The 16,097-nt window shown below is 43.7% G+C and overlaps 1 protein-coding gene across 1 annotated transcript; it reads right to left on the reverse strand.

Moving 5' to 3' along the window:
• Nucleotides 1-7,225: 7,225 nt before the first annotated feature.
• On the reverse strand, nt 7,226-11,934 carry NEFL (neurofilament light chain). The gene is made up of 4 exons (XM_069963352.1): nt 10,859-11,934; nt 8,901-9,025; nt 8,260-8,582; nt 7,226-7,934 (listed from the first exon to the last, which is right to left on the reverse strand). The coding sequence occupies exons 1-4, from the start codon at nt 11,906-11,908 to the stop codon at nt 7,798-7,800; spliced, it is 1,635 nt and encodes a 544-aa protein (XP_069819453.1). The 5' UTR covers nt 11,909-11,934; the 3' UTR covers nt 7,226-7,797.
• Nucleotides 11,935-16,097: the final 4,163 nt, after the last annotated feature.

Below are 16,097 nucleotides of genomic sequence, written 5' to 3' on the forward strand. Positions count from 1 at the left end.
CGTTCATTCCTTACATAAGGGAAATATTTCTTGGCCTATTGATCGGTGCGGCAGAGGAGCCGGCAGCCAGTAATGAATGTAATTAGCGATAATTTGGTTTGTTTGTTTTGTGCCTTTCGTTTTGTCAGAAGTAATTTCCCAGAGATAAGCTGTCATTTTCTTGGCCCTGAGGCCCCTCATCAGGGGAATGATAAAGCCAATGAATTTCTAATTAGGAAGAGTCCAGAATATTGTGTGATACTAGACAGAGGCCCGATGTTGCAGATTCAGCAGAATGACGATGGACGCCCCCTTTAACTCTTTCCAGCCGATTAATAAAGAGGCCGAGCCTGACTGATTTAGATGAACACAGCTGCCATGATTTGCAAAGTGGCGTAATGGTGATCAGTATATCATGACAAAAGCAGGCGCTGGCAGATTCTGCCTCCATGGCGGGGGCTCTGCTGATCTCACTGGGTAATAAAGAGGTGTCAGGAAGATTTAGTGACGCTGCAGTTCTGCTGCTGAGACAGTGAAGACTGTGTGAGACTGTGACATAAAGAGTCTTAACCCTTCAATTGTCCTACGTTACTCTCTAGTGCAAGGAGAGGATGGACAGAATACCTGTTGGACTATACCCTCATCAGCAGCCAGGGGGCAGCAGGGTAGCCGGAAAACCCCTCATATTCCCTCTAAGGATAAAGTAGAGTAAAGTAAAGTAGACCTGGCTCAGTTGCCCCTAGTAACCAATCAGATTCCACCTTTCATTCCTTACAGACTCTTTGGAAAATGAAAGGTGGAATCTGATTGGTTGCTAGGGGCAACTGAGACAGATTCACTTTACACCATGTTTGATAAATCTCCCCCTAGGTGTAGTTTTATGGCTGACTTTCAACTCTAGGAGACTGCTTAAAGGGATTGTCTGGTGTTTGAAGGGCTTGGGCCCTTGAAGATGATCCCCTCTTTGCAGCTTTGATCAATCTCTCAGTACACCGGATATGTGATCTAAACCAATAACTAGCTGCACTCGTGACCGATGATCAGTTATTGACAAGGCAGGCATTTCCTGCATGTCAAGACTGACAGAGGGGTTTGCAAGGTGTTAAAGGGGTACACCTGCAAAAATATGTCAGAAAGTGCAGAGATTTTGTAATTTACTTCTATTAAAAGAATCTGAAGTCTTCCAGTACTTATCAGCTGCTGTATGTTCTGCAGAAAGTAGAGTTTTGCTTCCAGTCTGACACAGTTCTCTCTGTTGCCACCTCTGTCCATGTCAGGAACTGTCCAGAGCAGGAACAGAACTGACAGCAATGGCAATACATTGAAGTCAATGGGAAAACGGACGTCCAGTGCACACAGTGTATTGAATAACGGACGTTTTTACCGCGAATGTCAAAATAATGAACATGATCATTATTTTCGGACGTCTTTTCTTTTGTCACCGTTCTTTCTCCGTTTTTTCTATTAAATTCAATGGAGTTTTCAATTAAGACACACCCAAAGGGCAATTAGTAATCCCAAACTAGAATAATGTGCAACCACCAGTCATTGCACTAAGGGAAGGCCAGGCTGCTAAATGACGTCCATTATTTTAGACTCAAATTAACGGACGTCATTTTAAACAGAGCTGAAAAAACGTTGTGTGAACATAGCCTATGATCTTACAATAGTTTCTAGAATGCTTTGGTATACTCATAACGCAATACAAAAATACAGCAAGTTACAGTAGTAAAGGTAAAAGCAAAACTCAGCGATGGATGCCGCCTCCTGCTGCGTCTTAATATTATTAATTATGAATCTGAATTTCTGTACATTTCTCTCCTCTTCTACTTTCATGTGTCACTTTCCCTCTATACAACTAATACTACATGATTCCAGAGCCACAAGGCAGCTCAGATCATCTAGTATACATGATACATATACTGTGATTAAAGCAATGTCAGTAGCACCTGAACATGTCAGGAATACCTCACAGGGTGATATGGCTGGCTTCACACTGCTTTAAAATCTCGGAATAAAACGCCCATAAAAACGCCAGTGGACATATGTTAGGTGGAAGTCAATGGAAGTTTATGATCTGCCTTGCACACAGGTCATTTTTTGGGGGTGGCGTTTTTCTCCTCTTTGGTGTTTTGGAGGCGCTTTGACAGTTTTTCCAAAACACAGCATGCTGAGGGTGTGGTGTTTTTTTCACCATAGACTTCAATGGGATTATTCTAGTTGTCACAAAAACGTGCTGTGTATTTGCTTTTCGTTTTTTTGTTTGTTTTTTTTTTCATCGCCTTTTGTGGTCCAGCAGCTAGTTCATGTGATAGCAGAGGGGAAAAAGTTCAGCACATATAAAGTCAAAGACGCCAGACAGAATATGACTCCCACATATATCATAATTTACACATAAATCAGGATCCAAATCTACACTTGCTGGAAGGGGTATACGGCCGGGGAAAAAGGGTGCAGGGCCTGATTTAAGACCAGCGTACAAGAACACCAGTCTTACCAGTCTTGAGTCATGGTAACCTTCTCTGGAAGAAAGTGGCCATGTGTTCTAACACTTGATACCCCCTTCAACCTTATTAGCATGATGTTTCCTTGGCTGTATTCACATGTCCGTTTTTCTGTCCACCATTGTGCGCACGCAATTGCGGACAGAACATAAAACCAATGTTATTCAATGGCCCTGTTTACACGTCCGTACATGTGTACAGGGCCGCGATCCGTGCCGCAAAAAAAAGGACATGTAATGCGGACGGTTTTTTGCAAAACAGATCTCTAGGGCAATGAAATCTGAATGTAGTGCTCCATGAAGCACGGAGCACTACGGATGCACATTTGTAGTGCGGGCCGCGGCCGCGGGCTGCACTGCGGGTGTGTGAATATAGTCTAACTCAGACATGTCAAACTCTGGCCCGCGGTGTCATTATTTTTGGCCCGCCTAGGAATTCAGTTGAGTTCCTACAGCTAGCCTGCAGATAGGACACTGCAACAGATTATAATATGGGCGGTCTTCTGGACCGCCCATATTATAATCTGTTGTACTAAAGGGAACCTGTCACCCCTGGACAGCTCCCGAACTCGCCCTACCCTTGGATATGGCCCCTATACCGGTCCCGCTCCTGATGTCAATCCCGCTGCGGAGAAACTGTCGTCCACGCAGATGAGCGGGCGGTCGTATCTCCTCAGCAGGATCGGCATCAGGAGCGGGACTGGCAGGATGGCGTAAGTATAGGGGCCGCATCCAAGGGTAGGGCGAGTTCGGGAGCCGTCCAGGGCTGACAGGTTCAGGCCGCACGCAGATCCCGCTTCTGCCCCTCCTCTCCTCCTGGCACGTGAGCCAAAGCTCAGTGCAGGAGATAAGGTGTGCGCAGCGGCGTGTGAGACATGCCCGTTCTCCAGCAGCAAGAGGACCAACAGTACCCCTGTCCCTAGAGGTAACAGCGTCATTCAGGGCACAGGCAGGCTATAGCATGGGGACTATTGTGTTAGGGCTGGCTACTGCATGGGGCACTATTGTGTTAGGGCTGGCTACTGCATGGGGCACTATTGTGTTAGGGCTGGCTACTGCATGGGGCACGATTGTGGGAGGGCTGGCTACTGCATAGGGGAACTATTGTGGGAGGCTGACTACTACATGGGGACTATTGTGGGAGGGCTGGCTACTGCATGGGGACTATTGTGGGAGGGCTGGCTACTGCATGGGGACTATTGTGTAACAGTAATTTTGAACTATTTGAAGAACAAGCAGACAACTTATATCGTCGCCTACTACATAGAGGGTACCCTGAAAAACTCCTACAAGAAGCCAGAGCAAAGGCAGCAAGTAAGGATCGCACTATACTACTCAAATCTGCTAAACACAAGAGTAGAAATGTAAATAAGAGGTTTGCGTTCACCTTTAAACTATCTGCTATGGCAATGCCAATCCGTAAAGCTATTGCCAAATACTGGTACTTGTTACAGGGAGATAGCGATTTAGATGAATGGACAAAAGAAAAACCCTATATAGCCTTTAGACGTAGTGCTAATTTAAAGGATATTTTAGTTCATACCAAATTTACATCTAAGGAAAAGAACAAAAGTAAAACATGGTTAAAAAATGACCTTAGAGGTAATTATCAATGTGGTTCCTGTAATTGGTGCAAACATATACAGAAAGGCTCATTTCTAACATTGAATGGTACAGATATATTTATAAAAGACTTTATATGTTGCAAAACACGTTCAGTCATCTATTCTATTTTTTGCTCATGTGGCCGTTTTTATATCGGCCAAACTAAAAGACCCCTTTGCACACGATTTAGGGAACATGTCTACTCCCTAAAAACTGGGGTAGGCGCCCCACGTTTGATTGAACATATGAGAGATGTTCATGGAGGTGATCCATCGGCTCTAAAGGTAGCCGGCATTGAAAGAGTGCACGCTAAAAGGGGCTTAGACAATCACCGCAGGTTACTAAAAACAGAATTAGAATGGATAATAAAAACTGGAGCAGAAGGACCAGGAGGCCTTAATGAGCGAGTGGATAGGAATTATTTGTTATAAATGTTATTATACTCATTGCTGTTTTGTTTTGTTTTTATCTCTTTTTGTATGTGCTCACTTTTGTTCACTTCACATGTTTCTGATACGTCACTAATTCACTTGGCTATTTGAATAGCGTGATGACGTAACAGAAGGAGGAGGTCCGTAGAAGCGCCGTGAGCGTGAAACAGACTGTCACCACTCCTTTCACTGAGCGCCTGCTCACCCTATTGTCCGCACCATGTCCTTACTTTTTATAAAGTGAAATAAACCGCAGAAGACACCTCGGTGAGTGCAACTGGCTTTCCTTTCTCCCATTGTTTGGTTATTTGCTTTACATACAGTTAGCACCACCGGTTGTTTGGCCTATATCCGAACCGATATATATTGTTTGGCTATACCTGCTCGCTATACCTATTAGTGCCGCTAATCCTCTCTACAAAAAACTATTGTGTTAGGGCTGGCTACTGCATAGGGGAACTATTGTGGGAGGCTGACTACTACATGGGGACTATTGTGGGAGGGCTGACTACTACATGTGGCACTATTGTGGGAGGGCTGGCTACTACATGTGGCACTATTGTGGGCGGCTGGCTACTACATGGGGCACTATTATGGGAGGCTGGCTACTACATGGGGCACTATTATGGGAGGCTAGCTACTACATGTGGCACTATTATGGGAGGCTGGCTACTACATGGATCACTATTATAGGAGGCTGGCAACTTCATGGGGCACTATTGTGGGGGCTGGCTAACTTTAACGGGGCACTATTGTGGGAGGCTGGATACTATGAGACACTATTAGTGTATGTATAATGTATATATACTATAATTACAGAAATCACAATATCCTGCACTGTAAGGACTAGTAGTTTATCTAGGAGATAACAAACAATAATAGCGACCCCAGCAGTAGCCAATCTTGTCTAGTCTAACTTTTTGCATCTAACGGTGACAGTGCTGCATTATTTATTATATATAATGAGAAAAAGAATCAGGCACTCACCCATCAACGTGTCTCTTTTCTTCTTTATTAATTCATAGAAAAATCCTAAAATTGCAGGGAGAGGGAGCATGGCAAGCGGGTCATGCTCCCTCTCCCTGCGTTTTTATGATTTTTCTATGAATTCATAAAGAAGAAAAGAGACACGTTGATGGGTGAGTGCCTGATTCTTTTTCTCATTATATATATTTTTGAACAGAAGTTTTTTTACTTCAAAGCACCGCACGGACGTGTATCTATGTGTTTGTCTACTAACTGCTGAGACAGGAGCTGTAGTGTCGAGTTGTATCTACTAGTTGGAATACTGCATTATTTATTATCTTATGGGTTACTGATGTTACCAATGTATTTATCTATGGGTCCCTTGGAGCGAGCATCTATATATGTTAAAGATATATTTCACATCATATCATATTACAGGATTGTGGAAATATTTATTTCCAGGGACAGAATGGCCTGTATATATCACCTTATATACACATGATTAGGATATACCATATATCCACTACAGGCTGCTTGGACATTCTATACGATTGTGCTGTTTAATTCCTCCTGTGTCTATTGGACATTGGGCACAATATTATATTGAAGTGCCATTTTCTATCACAACTATCACATCCTTATCTGGCACACTCATGATTTCATGATTTCTGTGTGTTCCCTGATGAACCTGAATACATATATGACAGGAGAAGCGTGTTGGAACAGTGTATATTAGCAACTAATTCTTTGCCAGTACTTTTGTCAGGAACCGTGAGTAAGAGTACCTATTACTAAATAGGATACCTGGTACCATGATAGTCCTTTTTATTCATTATATATACATCATTTTGGGTTTTCCACCACCTTTTTGTCTTGTCCTGGGATTGTAGTGGAGCATAGGGACTGTCTGTCACCATGGTTGGGGTCACCCTGTTATGGAGATGGGATACCCCATACGGCAGGGTCCCCAGCTTGCAGTGCACGACCCCTCCCCCACAACTTTCATTTCACAATATTGCTTTGATGTGACTGTTGCATTGTTGTCTAGTGTTTAGCCAATTAATATTGGTTTCTATACAGAAATTCTTTTGGTGGACAGCAGAAGCATATAATGGAGCCTATGGAGCTGGCAAAGAGGGCAGCAGGAGTGCACGGGGACAAGCGGCGGATTTCACACAGAATATTTAGCGTGAATTACTTCGTGTGCATATACCCTTATAAACATTCTGCTAATCGAATTACAGGACAGCCTTTGGGATTCTGTCCATTCTAAACCTGGATACAGGTAAATAGCGCTGCCTGCAAAATTATATATAATATATGTTGTATAAAGGGGTTGTCTTCTCTGGACAATCTCCCAATGATAAGCTGATCACAGTGATCACTCCCAGCATTAAGGTACCCACCAATCAGCTGGTTACCCCCTATCCTGTACATATGAGATACTTTAGATCAGGGGTAGGGAACCTTGGCTCTCCAGCTGTTGCAAAACTACAACTCCCATCATGCATGGACAGCCAAAGCTAAAGCTTTGGCTGTCCAGGCATGATGGGAGTTGTAGTTTTGCAACAGCCGGAGAACCAAGGTTCCCTACCCCTGCTTTAGACCTTGGGATAACCCCTTTAGTGTTCTGTCCTGCCTGGAAGCATATTGTACAGCCACAATCTTAGCTGAATATGGATTGTTCTGTTCTTCTCCAGAAATAAGCACACACGCCATGACACATTGCCAGTTTGCTGACTGAATGCTGTTTTGCCTCTTTATTGCGCTTACAATACACAGATCCACATAAGCCGCCAACACATTATTTAGCTGCATCTCTCCATTGCTTCGCAGTCAGCTGTGCCTAGTGGATAAGGGGTTAAGGTGCAACACTGTGCAATCAGAAGGAACCAAAGATAGAAAAATGGAGGAGTTCTCCTTTAAATCAGACTGTGCAATACACATCCCTCCTTTGCTCTGATTTAAAGGGGACATCATGGAATGGAAGGTATTGCTATGGAATTTTCTGCTGGTTGTGTGGCAGTAAAGGGGTTAAAAAGAAGACTATGTCAAAAACATTTTTTTTACCCAGCTCTGCTGGAAATGTGTATGAATGGAAGCTCTGGGATCTGGACTCACCTGTAGTAACCATGCACAACCTGGGGAAGCTGGCCAGGGTAGGGCATAAAGCGGAAGGGTCCAAATCTAAACATGAAACGCAACACAACCATAGAGGTGTATAGGGGGTGGTCTGTGCGCCAGAAGGGGATGAGTGTATGGGATGTTAGGGGATATAACTAGCTGGAAAATCCGTTCTGCAGGAGGATTAACCTATTTTTTAGCTTTGGGTTTTTCCTCTGCAGCTTCCTCTTTTTCTTCTTCTCCTCCTTCCTCAGCTGCATCTTCTTCTCCTTCTTCTTTTTCCTCTTCTCCCTCTTCTTCTCCTTCACCTTCTTCTTCTCCTTCACCTAACATATGTAAAATGAAGAGATTGTTTTATCCCATAATATAGAATATTTATTGCTGGATGTCAGGGGTGTAGTTAGGATTCACGGGGCCCCATAGCAAAATATTTTAAGGGGCCCCCCTCTCCTACGCACAACACAAAGCACTGCGCATATATATATATATATATATATATATATATATATATATATATATATATGCTTTTGCTTTACTGCTGGCGCACTGATAGCCCCTGACCTCTGCACGGGGCCCCCCCTCCTGCATGGGCCCCATAGCAACTGCCTACCCTGCCACTGCAGGATGCATTTCTAAAGCAAGGAGTCTTACCCTCTCCTTCTGCCTCTTCTCCTCCCTCTCCGTCCTCCTCTTCTGCAGCCTCTTCTTCTCCTTCACCCTCTTCTTCTTCTTCTTCTGGAGGGGTTGCTTTGGCGTCCTCTGCTCTAGAGGATTCAATGGTCTCTTCTACATCCAGCTGTTCTTCTTGCACATGACTGGCATAGTAGGTGGGGAAGGAGCGTGTCGAGATGTATGAACTGCTCTGCAGACTGTAGGCTGATCGACCAAATACAGGAGCGCTTTGTGTGTATCCACTCGTGATGGCTCCGACACCGGAGAAGCTCAACCTGGTCTCTTCTCCCTCCAGTAACTTTCTGCAAAAACAGATAGAAGAAACTCAGGATCAAAGAAGAAGGGCTACTAAAGGAAAACCAATAGGTTAACAATATAGATTAGGGATGGGGAACCTTCGGACCTTCAGCTGTTGCAAAACTACAATTCCCATCATGCCTGAGCAGCCGAAGCTAAAGCTTCGGCTGCCCAGGCATGATGGGAATTGTAATTTTGCAACAGCTGGAGGGCCAAAGGTTCCCTACCCCTGATATAGATACATAAATGTCAACAGAAATACATAAAACTGGCTACAAACTATAAAAAAAGAGGATAGACGTTCATAACTCCCCATCCATTACCTGTAGGCAGCAATCTCTATGTCCAGCGCCATCTTGACGTTCAGCAAGTCCTGGTACTCTTTCAGGTATCTCGCCATTTCACTCTTTGTATTCCGCAACTCATCCTCTAATTTGTTAATGGCGTCCTATGAGCAAGAGAAGAAAGTGTAAGCGTAGTGCTAGTAAGGTACTGGCCCTAGTGTATCTCTATGCACCTATTATACACACAGCACTAGGAACTTTGTAATTGGGTTTATTAGCCAAAAAATGCATTTTTATCATGAGAAAGCAGTCTGACACCCCCCCCCCCCCCCCCCCCGTCTTCATTATTCTCTATGGAGAGGGGAGGGGTGGAGGGAGATGAGGCACCAAAACAGGACCTCTGAGTACCGGCTTTCACACAGCTCCCACTGTGTAATCGTTTGTTCTCTGCTCTCTGCTGCCAACTAATCTCCCTCCTCCCCTCTCCATAGAACAGACAAGGGCACGTCTGATGCAACAAGACACAATTTCCTGATAATGAGCAGTGGATGAGAGAGAGGAGGGAGGGGGGACCTGGGGAAAGTCTTTTTGAATGCAGATAATGGCAGATTTGCCTAATAAGCCTAAATACAAGGTTTCTTAAAATCGCCTGGACTATTGTTTTCTGCAAAAAAAAACAAAAAAACGACAGTGACTCTTTAAGGAAAAGAGGAGAAGACTTTAATCTGCCTTAACGGGTCAAAAATGCAATCCAATCTGGATGCAGCATACAGAGCAGGAGAAGCTGATCACAAACGTTTCAGTAGAACTTGTCATTTATTGATCTAAAACTCGGCTCATTTTAAATAGTCTGGTGGGCGGTCCCAATCTGTGACTGACAGATATAATTATTTTCTTTCCTATAAACCTATATATCAATGTCCTTTGGTGCCGCCTGCAGACTGGGCTGTATTTGTAATATGACAACTTCCTCTATCTTTCTGTGATCTACACACCTGCCCCTTTTTCTGTATCTGCAGATCTAGCCTGTCCAAGGTGCTGAACCCTCTCACTAGTTGTAGTCAGGCTTTTCCCTATGAGTTACTAATATCCAATGAGAAGCTCCGCTGTATTGCGGATCTGCAGCTGATCCTCTTCATACACATCTCTGGTTTCTGATCTTCCCACCTGTCCATGGTTCTGACTTAGAATCTGCTGACCTGTTTGACGTGCTGAACCCCTCCAGTAGCTGTACTCAGGTTACTCCTTTTTTGTTACTAATATATATATATATATATATATATATATATATATATATATATATTAGTTTAGTAGCAAATATGGTCCATAATATGGATATATAGTGACAAATAATGATAATATATTAAATAAATAATATTTTAAATATATATATATATATATAGAGAGAGAGAGCAGTTTAGTATCAAATATGGTCCATGATATGGATATATAGTAACTAATAATAATAATAATATATTAAATAAATAATATTAAATATATATAAATATATAATCAGTTACTACATATGCATACCATGGACCCTATTTGCTACTAAACTAAACAACTTGAAGCCTTTTCACATCCCAAACACATTAGGACGTGACTCCACTTGCCGCCATCTTGGTGCCCATCACCCTGCCCTGTAGATCTGTGAAGATCTGAACTGTTCATTATGATGACTTTCCATACAGGTGTCAAACTTAAACCCTTCAGCTGTTACAAAACTACAACTCCCATCATTGCCTGCACAGCCAAAGCTAAGGCATGATGGGAAATGCAGTTTTTTGTAACAACTGGAGTGCCTGAGTTTAACACCCCAACCTGTAGGTCTCTCTTTCTTAACTACATCCCCCATTATGTTAGAGCAAGTGAAGAGCAGTTCATGATGGGAGTTGTAGTTATGCAACAGGTTGGAAAATAGTAAACTTGAATGGTTGCACATTTGGATTGTAGATCTGCAGCAGCTAGTTTAGAGTTGTATAGTACTTTTCTGGTACCTGCATGCCTTGGACCTCCTGGCTCTGCTTGTCGTCCAGCTCCTGGATCTGCCGCTGCAGCGCTTCATTCACCCCCCGGCAGGCATCGATCTCCAGGGCTTTGGCTTTGAGCAGCCGCCGGCTCTCGGACACCTCGTCCTTGGCCACGCGCACCGCGTCCGTGTTCCGCGCCGCGCTCTGCGTCAGCACCGTGAAGCGGGACTTGAACCACTCCTCCGCGGACTGCATGTTCTTGGCCGCCAGCTTCTCGTACTGGCCGCGGATGTCGCGCAGCGCCGAGCTCAGGTCCGGCTTGGACACATCCACCTCCAGGGAGATCTGGGCGTACTGGACCTGGGACTGCAGCTGCGCCAGTTCCTCCTCGTGCACCTTCTTCAGGAAGGCTATCTCGTCCAGCAGGCTGTCCATCCTCTTCTCCAGTTCTGCCCTGGCCAGGGTGGTCATGTCGGCCTCCTTCCTGATCTCCATCAGCCTGGCCTCGGCGTCCTCCCTGCTGAGCGCTTCCTCCTCGTAGCGCCCCTGCAGCGCCCGCAGCGCTTCCTCCAGCCGCTCGCGCTCATTGCGCAGGCTCTGGCGGTCGCCCACCGCTTCCTCGTGCGCGATGCGTAACTCGCGCACCTCGTGCTCGTAGAGGTCGCGCAGTCGGGACGGCTCGCTGTGCTTCTGGCGCAGCAGCAGCAGCTCGGCTTCCAGCACCTTGTTGCGCTTCTCCAGCTCGTGCACCCGCTCGATGAAGTTGGCGAAGCGGTCGTTGAGGTCCTGCAGCTGCGCCTTTTCCTGGGTGCGCACTATTTTCAGGTCGCTGCTGATGGCCGCCACTTGGGTAAGGTCCAGGGAGTCCACGGCGGAGGAAGAAGAGGAAGATGAGGCATAAGTCCGGCGCACACTGGAGATGCCCGGGGAGTAGCTGCTCCTGCTGGGGGACACATAGCTGCTCCGGATGTGCACCCTGGGGCTGCTCTCCACCACCCTGCGCTTATACGAGGTGTAATACGGCTCGTAGCTGTAGGAGCTCATGGTGCCGGCTGCCTGCAACTCTCTCCAGCGCATCTACTTATAGGACGGGGGAAAGTGCCGCGCATGCGCACTGGGGGCAGCACTTCATCATCCAGCACCAAGGACAGCGGCCAGTTCACACTAGCCAGTATCCAGGCGGCTCCGTCCACCATAATGAATACAGCCCCCCTCTCCATAACCAATAGCAGACCTATTAAGGCGAGTATATTAGTCTATAAAATCCGCTGTTAACCCTCGGTGTGATTTAGGGGTCTGCAGCAGTCGGAAAGGCTGGTGGTTAGAGCTCCCCCTGCAGGACCAGAGGAGGATTACGCTACATTACGCTACGGATGTAGCCGGGCTGAGGTTGTCCTGTACCAGAGCTCCTGGCAGCGCCCGGTGGTCACACACAGAGGGGTCTGGTGGGGGGAGGTGGGAATATATAGCACATGTGTGCACAGTGACAGGGGGGCAACTAGTGTAAGGGGAGAGGAAATACAGCTAGATGGGTGGATGGATAGTATAGAGGGGATGCAGATCTGAGAATGGGAGAGAGGGAGAGAGAGAGAGAGAGAGAGAGAGAGAGAGAGAGAGAGGAGATAGATAGAGAGAGAGAGAGGAGATAGATAGAGAGAGAGAGAGAGAGAGGAGAGAGAGAGAGAGAGAGAGAGAGAGAGAGAGGAGATAGAGAGAGAGAGAGGAGATAGATAGAGAGAGAGAGAGAGGAGATAGATAGATAGATAGATAGATAGATAGATAGATAGATAGATGATAGATAGATAGATGATAGGAGATAGATAGAAGACAGATAGATAGATAGATAGATAGATAGATAGATAGATAGATAGATAGGAGATAGATAGATAGATAGATAGATAGATAGATAGATATATAGGAGATAGATAGAAGATAGATAGATAGATAGATAGATAGGAGATAGATGATAGATAGATAGATAGATAGAAGATAGATAGATAGATAGATAGATAGATAGATAGATAGATAGATAGGAGATAGATGATAGATAGATGATAGATAGCAGATAGATAGATAGATAGATAGATAGATAGATAAAGTAGACAGACAGATCCAAGATTGATAGATTTCAGGGAGCTAAAAGGAAAGAGAGTGACAGAGTAGATATATAGATAAATAGATAGATAGATAGATAGATAGATAGATAGATAGATAGATAGATAGATAGATAGATAGTTCCTCAGTCACCGGTGGAGATTATACTGAGGTCCCGGCCTCCCTGTATATAGAACATGCGCACATTATAATTGTAGCATAGACTTATCACTGCACATATAGGATGTATCATCAGTAAGATGTAAATGGTTATTATTCCAAGAAATAATGACAAGTGATGGTCTCCAGAGCCACCTCCATATGGTATTTTCTTATGCTAAACCATTAAGGCCCATTATTGTGCCACAGCCTGTGCACTGGATCTTATGGTACTCCGCTGTGCCAGACCAACCCTGAGAGTCTTGGTCTGTATTTTTTATATGAATTAGAATAGGAGTTTACAGTAAATGTTCTTTCATTGTGAATAGAAGTTAGTGCACACCATTCATATCAGGCAGTCCATACTGCAATCCACTACAATCATTTATTATGTAGTTATCCCTGATGATTTGTCCTACATTGTATTAGTACAAAGTTATAGACATAACACTCTGGTATACAGGCTCCAGGTGTGATCTGTACAGTCACTATAGCTGCACAGGGCTCTGGGTATAAGTATATGCATAATCTATCTGTATACATGTATATGACATTACTGCACTACTACAGCACTAGCATTGGGATTATATGTAAATGGCACTCTCAATTCTGCTACATCTGAATAAATCTCCTGTGTTTTTTATGTAATGCAGCAGTGAATAGTAGTCAGCTTAGGTGTAGTATAAAGGATAATGTAATTTATGGCTGTTGATGAGGGGGTTAACCAGACTAGCTATGGTCAGTGTAAGGGTTAGTATTACAGACAGAGCAGCACCTCATGTGTCACTATATGTGGCCCCATGAGGAGCTCTATTCCCCCCTAGAGGTGACGCTACTAGGAAGGCTCCATCCCTTTATAATGCATCATCCAGGGAAGCATGACACTAATTACATCATAGAATTCATAAAAGGAAAGCACAAGTGCCCCCAGATATAGAATAAGGGGCACACAACGACCCATAGCAGGACAGGATCCCTGCCACACTCATCTTTTATATGACAATATACAGCAACTGTAAAGCCAGTTGTGCCTAAAGTAAGTGGAAGCTGAGCATTTGCTGGGGATGGGGCTGGGGATGGAAGCTTATGGGGCACTGCAACTCTGGATGAAGAGAGAGGGATGATCAGCAGAAACACTGAGATCTTCTCATCCGGATCCACATGCAAATCTGCCATCCAACAATTGTAAAGTAATGTAATGTAATAGTGGATGTTTCCCTACAATAATAAACCATAGATTGGGATGTAACACACATGAACTCTCTATATAGCATTTGCAATGTTACTCTTATGGCTATTGCAGAGACGATATATGGGTAGATAGGTAGATAGGTAGATAGATAGATAGATAGATAGATAGATAGATAGATAGATAGATAGGAGATAGATAGATAGATAGATAGATAGATAGATAGGAGATAGATAGATAGGAGATAGATAGATGGATAGATAGATAGATAGATAGATAGATAGATGGGAGATAGATAGATAGGAGATAGATAGATAGATAGATAGATAGATAGATAGATAGGAGATAGATAGATAGATAGATAGATAGATAGATAGATAGATAGATAGATAGGAGATGGATAGATAGATAGATAGATAGATAGATAGATAGATAGGAGATAGATAGATAGGAGATAGATAGATAGATAGATAGATGGATAGATAGATAGATAGATAGATAGATAGATAGATAGATAGGAGATAGATAGATAGATAGATAGATAGATAGGAGATAGATAGATAGATAGATAGATAGATAGATTAATAGATAGATCTGGTTGTACTTTACAAAATAAAAAAGTGCTATGGCATATTAGACAGTATTCCTCCACTGGGGGTTACTCTGCTTCATAGACTATACACACATAGGCAGCAGATCTGTTGCTGATGTACAGAGAATTCTGCAGCCACAATCCAGCAGTAGTGTTCAGTTCTCCTATAGAATATTCTGCAGTAAAGTAATCAGATCTCTAGAGGTTTAGTCAGCATATCCTGCAAGATAATGCAATGGGGGAGAACAGAGATTGTAGGGGTCTGAATAAAGCCTGACTGAGTCCTCTCCTTCAGGGAGGGTCCGGAGCATGCTGCAAGAGGAGGGTGCAGTAGCTTTGGCTTATATTCAACACTGCAGCAAGTTCAGAGAGGGATAGAGAGAAGAGGCTGTGTGCATGTTGAGGACTGGGGAAGAAGAAGGTGGGAGTGAAGAGCAAGAGAGAACAGGAGGGCTTAGAGGACAAACAAGACACTGACATTATTTTTATGAGATGGATGGGTAAATAGATATAAGATAGATGATAAATACTATGGATAGATAGGAGATAGATAGATAGATAGATAGATAGATAGATAGATAGTTAGGAGATAGATAGATAGATAGATAGATAAATAGATAGATAGATAATAGATAGGAGATAGATAGATAATAGATGATAGATAGACAGATAGATAGATAAATAGATAGATAGATAATAGATAGATAGATAGATAGATAGATAGATAGATAGATAGATAGATAGATAGATAATTTACAGCACTCCAGCATAGTGAAAATGGTGACAGAGAGTCACTGAAACATTACGCTTGGAGTGTTGCACTATAAATTGATTGAATAAACACAGCTTTTTGAGCTTTTTTTCCCTACGCTGGAGTGCTGTGGATTCTCTACATATATATTCACTACAATCATTGGTCGAGAATGATCAAGATCCGCTGGCACCACTAATACAACCAGTTAAGCAGTGCTGCTTCTTCTCTTTCACTAGATAGATAGATAGATAGGAGATAGATAGATAGATAGATAGATAGATAGATAGATAGGAGATAGATAGATAGATAGATAGATAGATAGATAGACTCCATTATTGCACCAATTCTCCTGTACGGCAGTGAAGTTTGGGGTCCTCACACATACCACGACTGGTCAAAATGGGATTCCAGCCCAACGGAAATCTTCCATCTGGAATTCTGTAAGCATCTCCTCCAGGTCTATCGGAGCACCTCCAAC

Source organism: Dendropsophus ebraccatus, chromosome 1 (genome assembly GCF_027789765.1).
Source record: "Dendropsophus ebraccatus isolate aDenEbr1 chromosome 1, aDenEbr1.pat, whole genome shotgun sequence".
Taxonomy (NCBI): domain Eukaryota; kingdom Metazoa; phylum Chordata; class Amphibia; order Anura; family Hylidae; genus Dendropsophus; species Dendropsophus ebraccatus.

What these genes read in the sequence shown, in the direction of transcription:
- NEFL (XM_069963352.1), bottom strand. Translation starts at nt 11,908, where the DNA reads ATGCGCTGGAGAGAGTTGCAGGCAGCCGGCACCATGAGCTCCTACAGC. An exon ending in ATAGAGATTGCTGCCTACAG is followed by an intron (nt 8,583 to 8,900) that starts GTAATGGATGGG and finishes CTGTTTTTGCAG; the next exon opens with AAAGTTACTGGAGGGAGAAG. An exon ending in AGAAGAGGCAGAAGGAGAGG is followed by an intron (nt 7,935 to 8,259) that starts GTAAGACTCCTT and finishes TACATATGTTAG; the next exon opens with GTGAAGGAGAAGAAGAAGGT.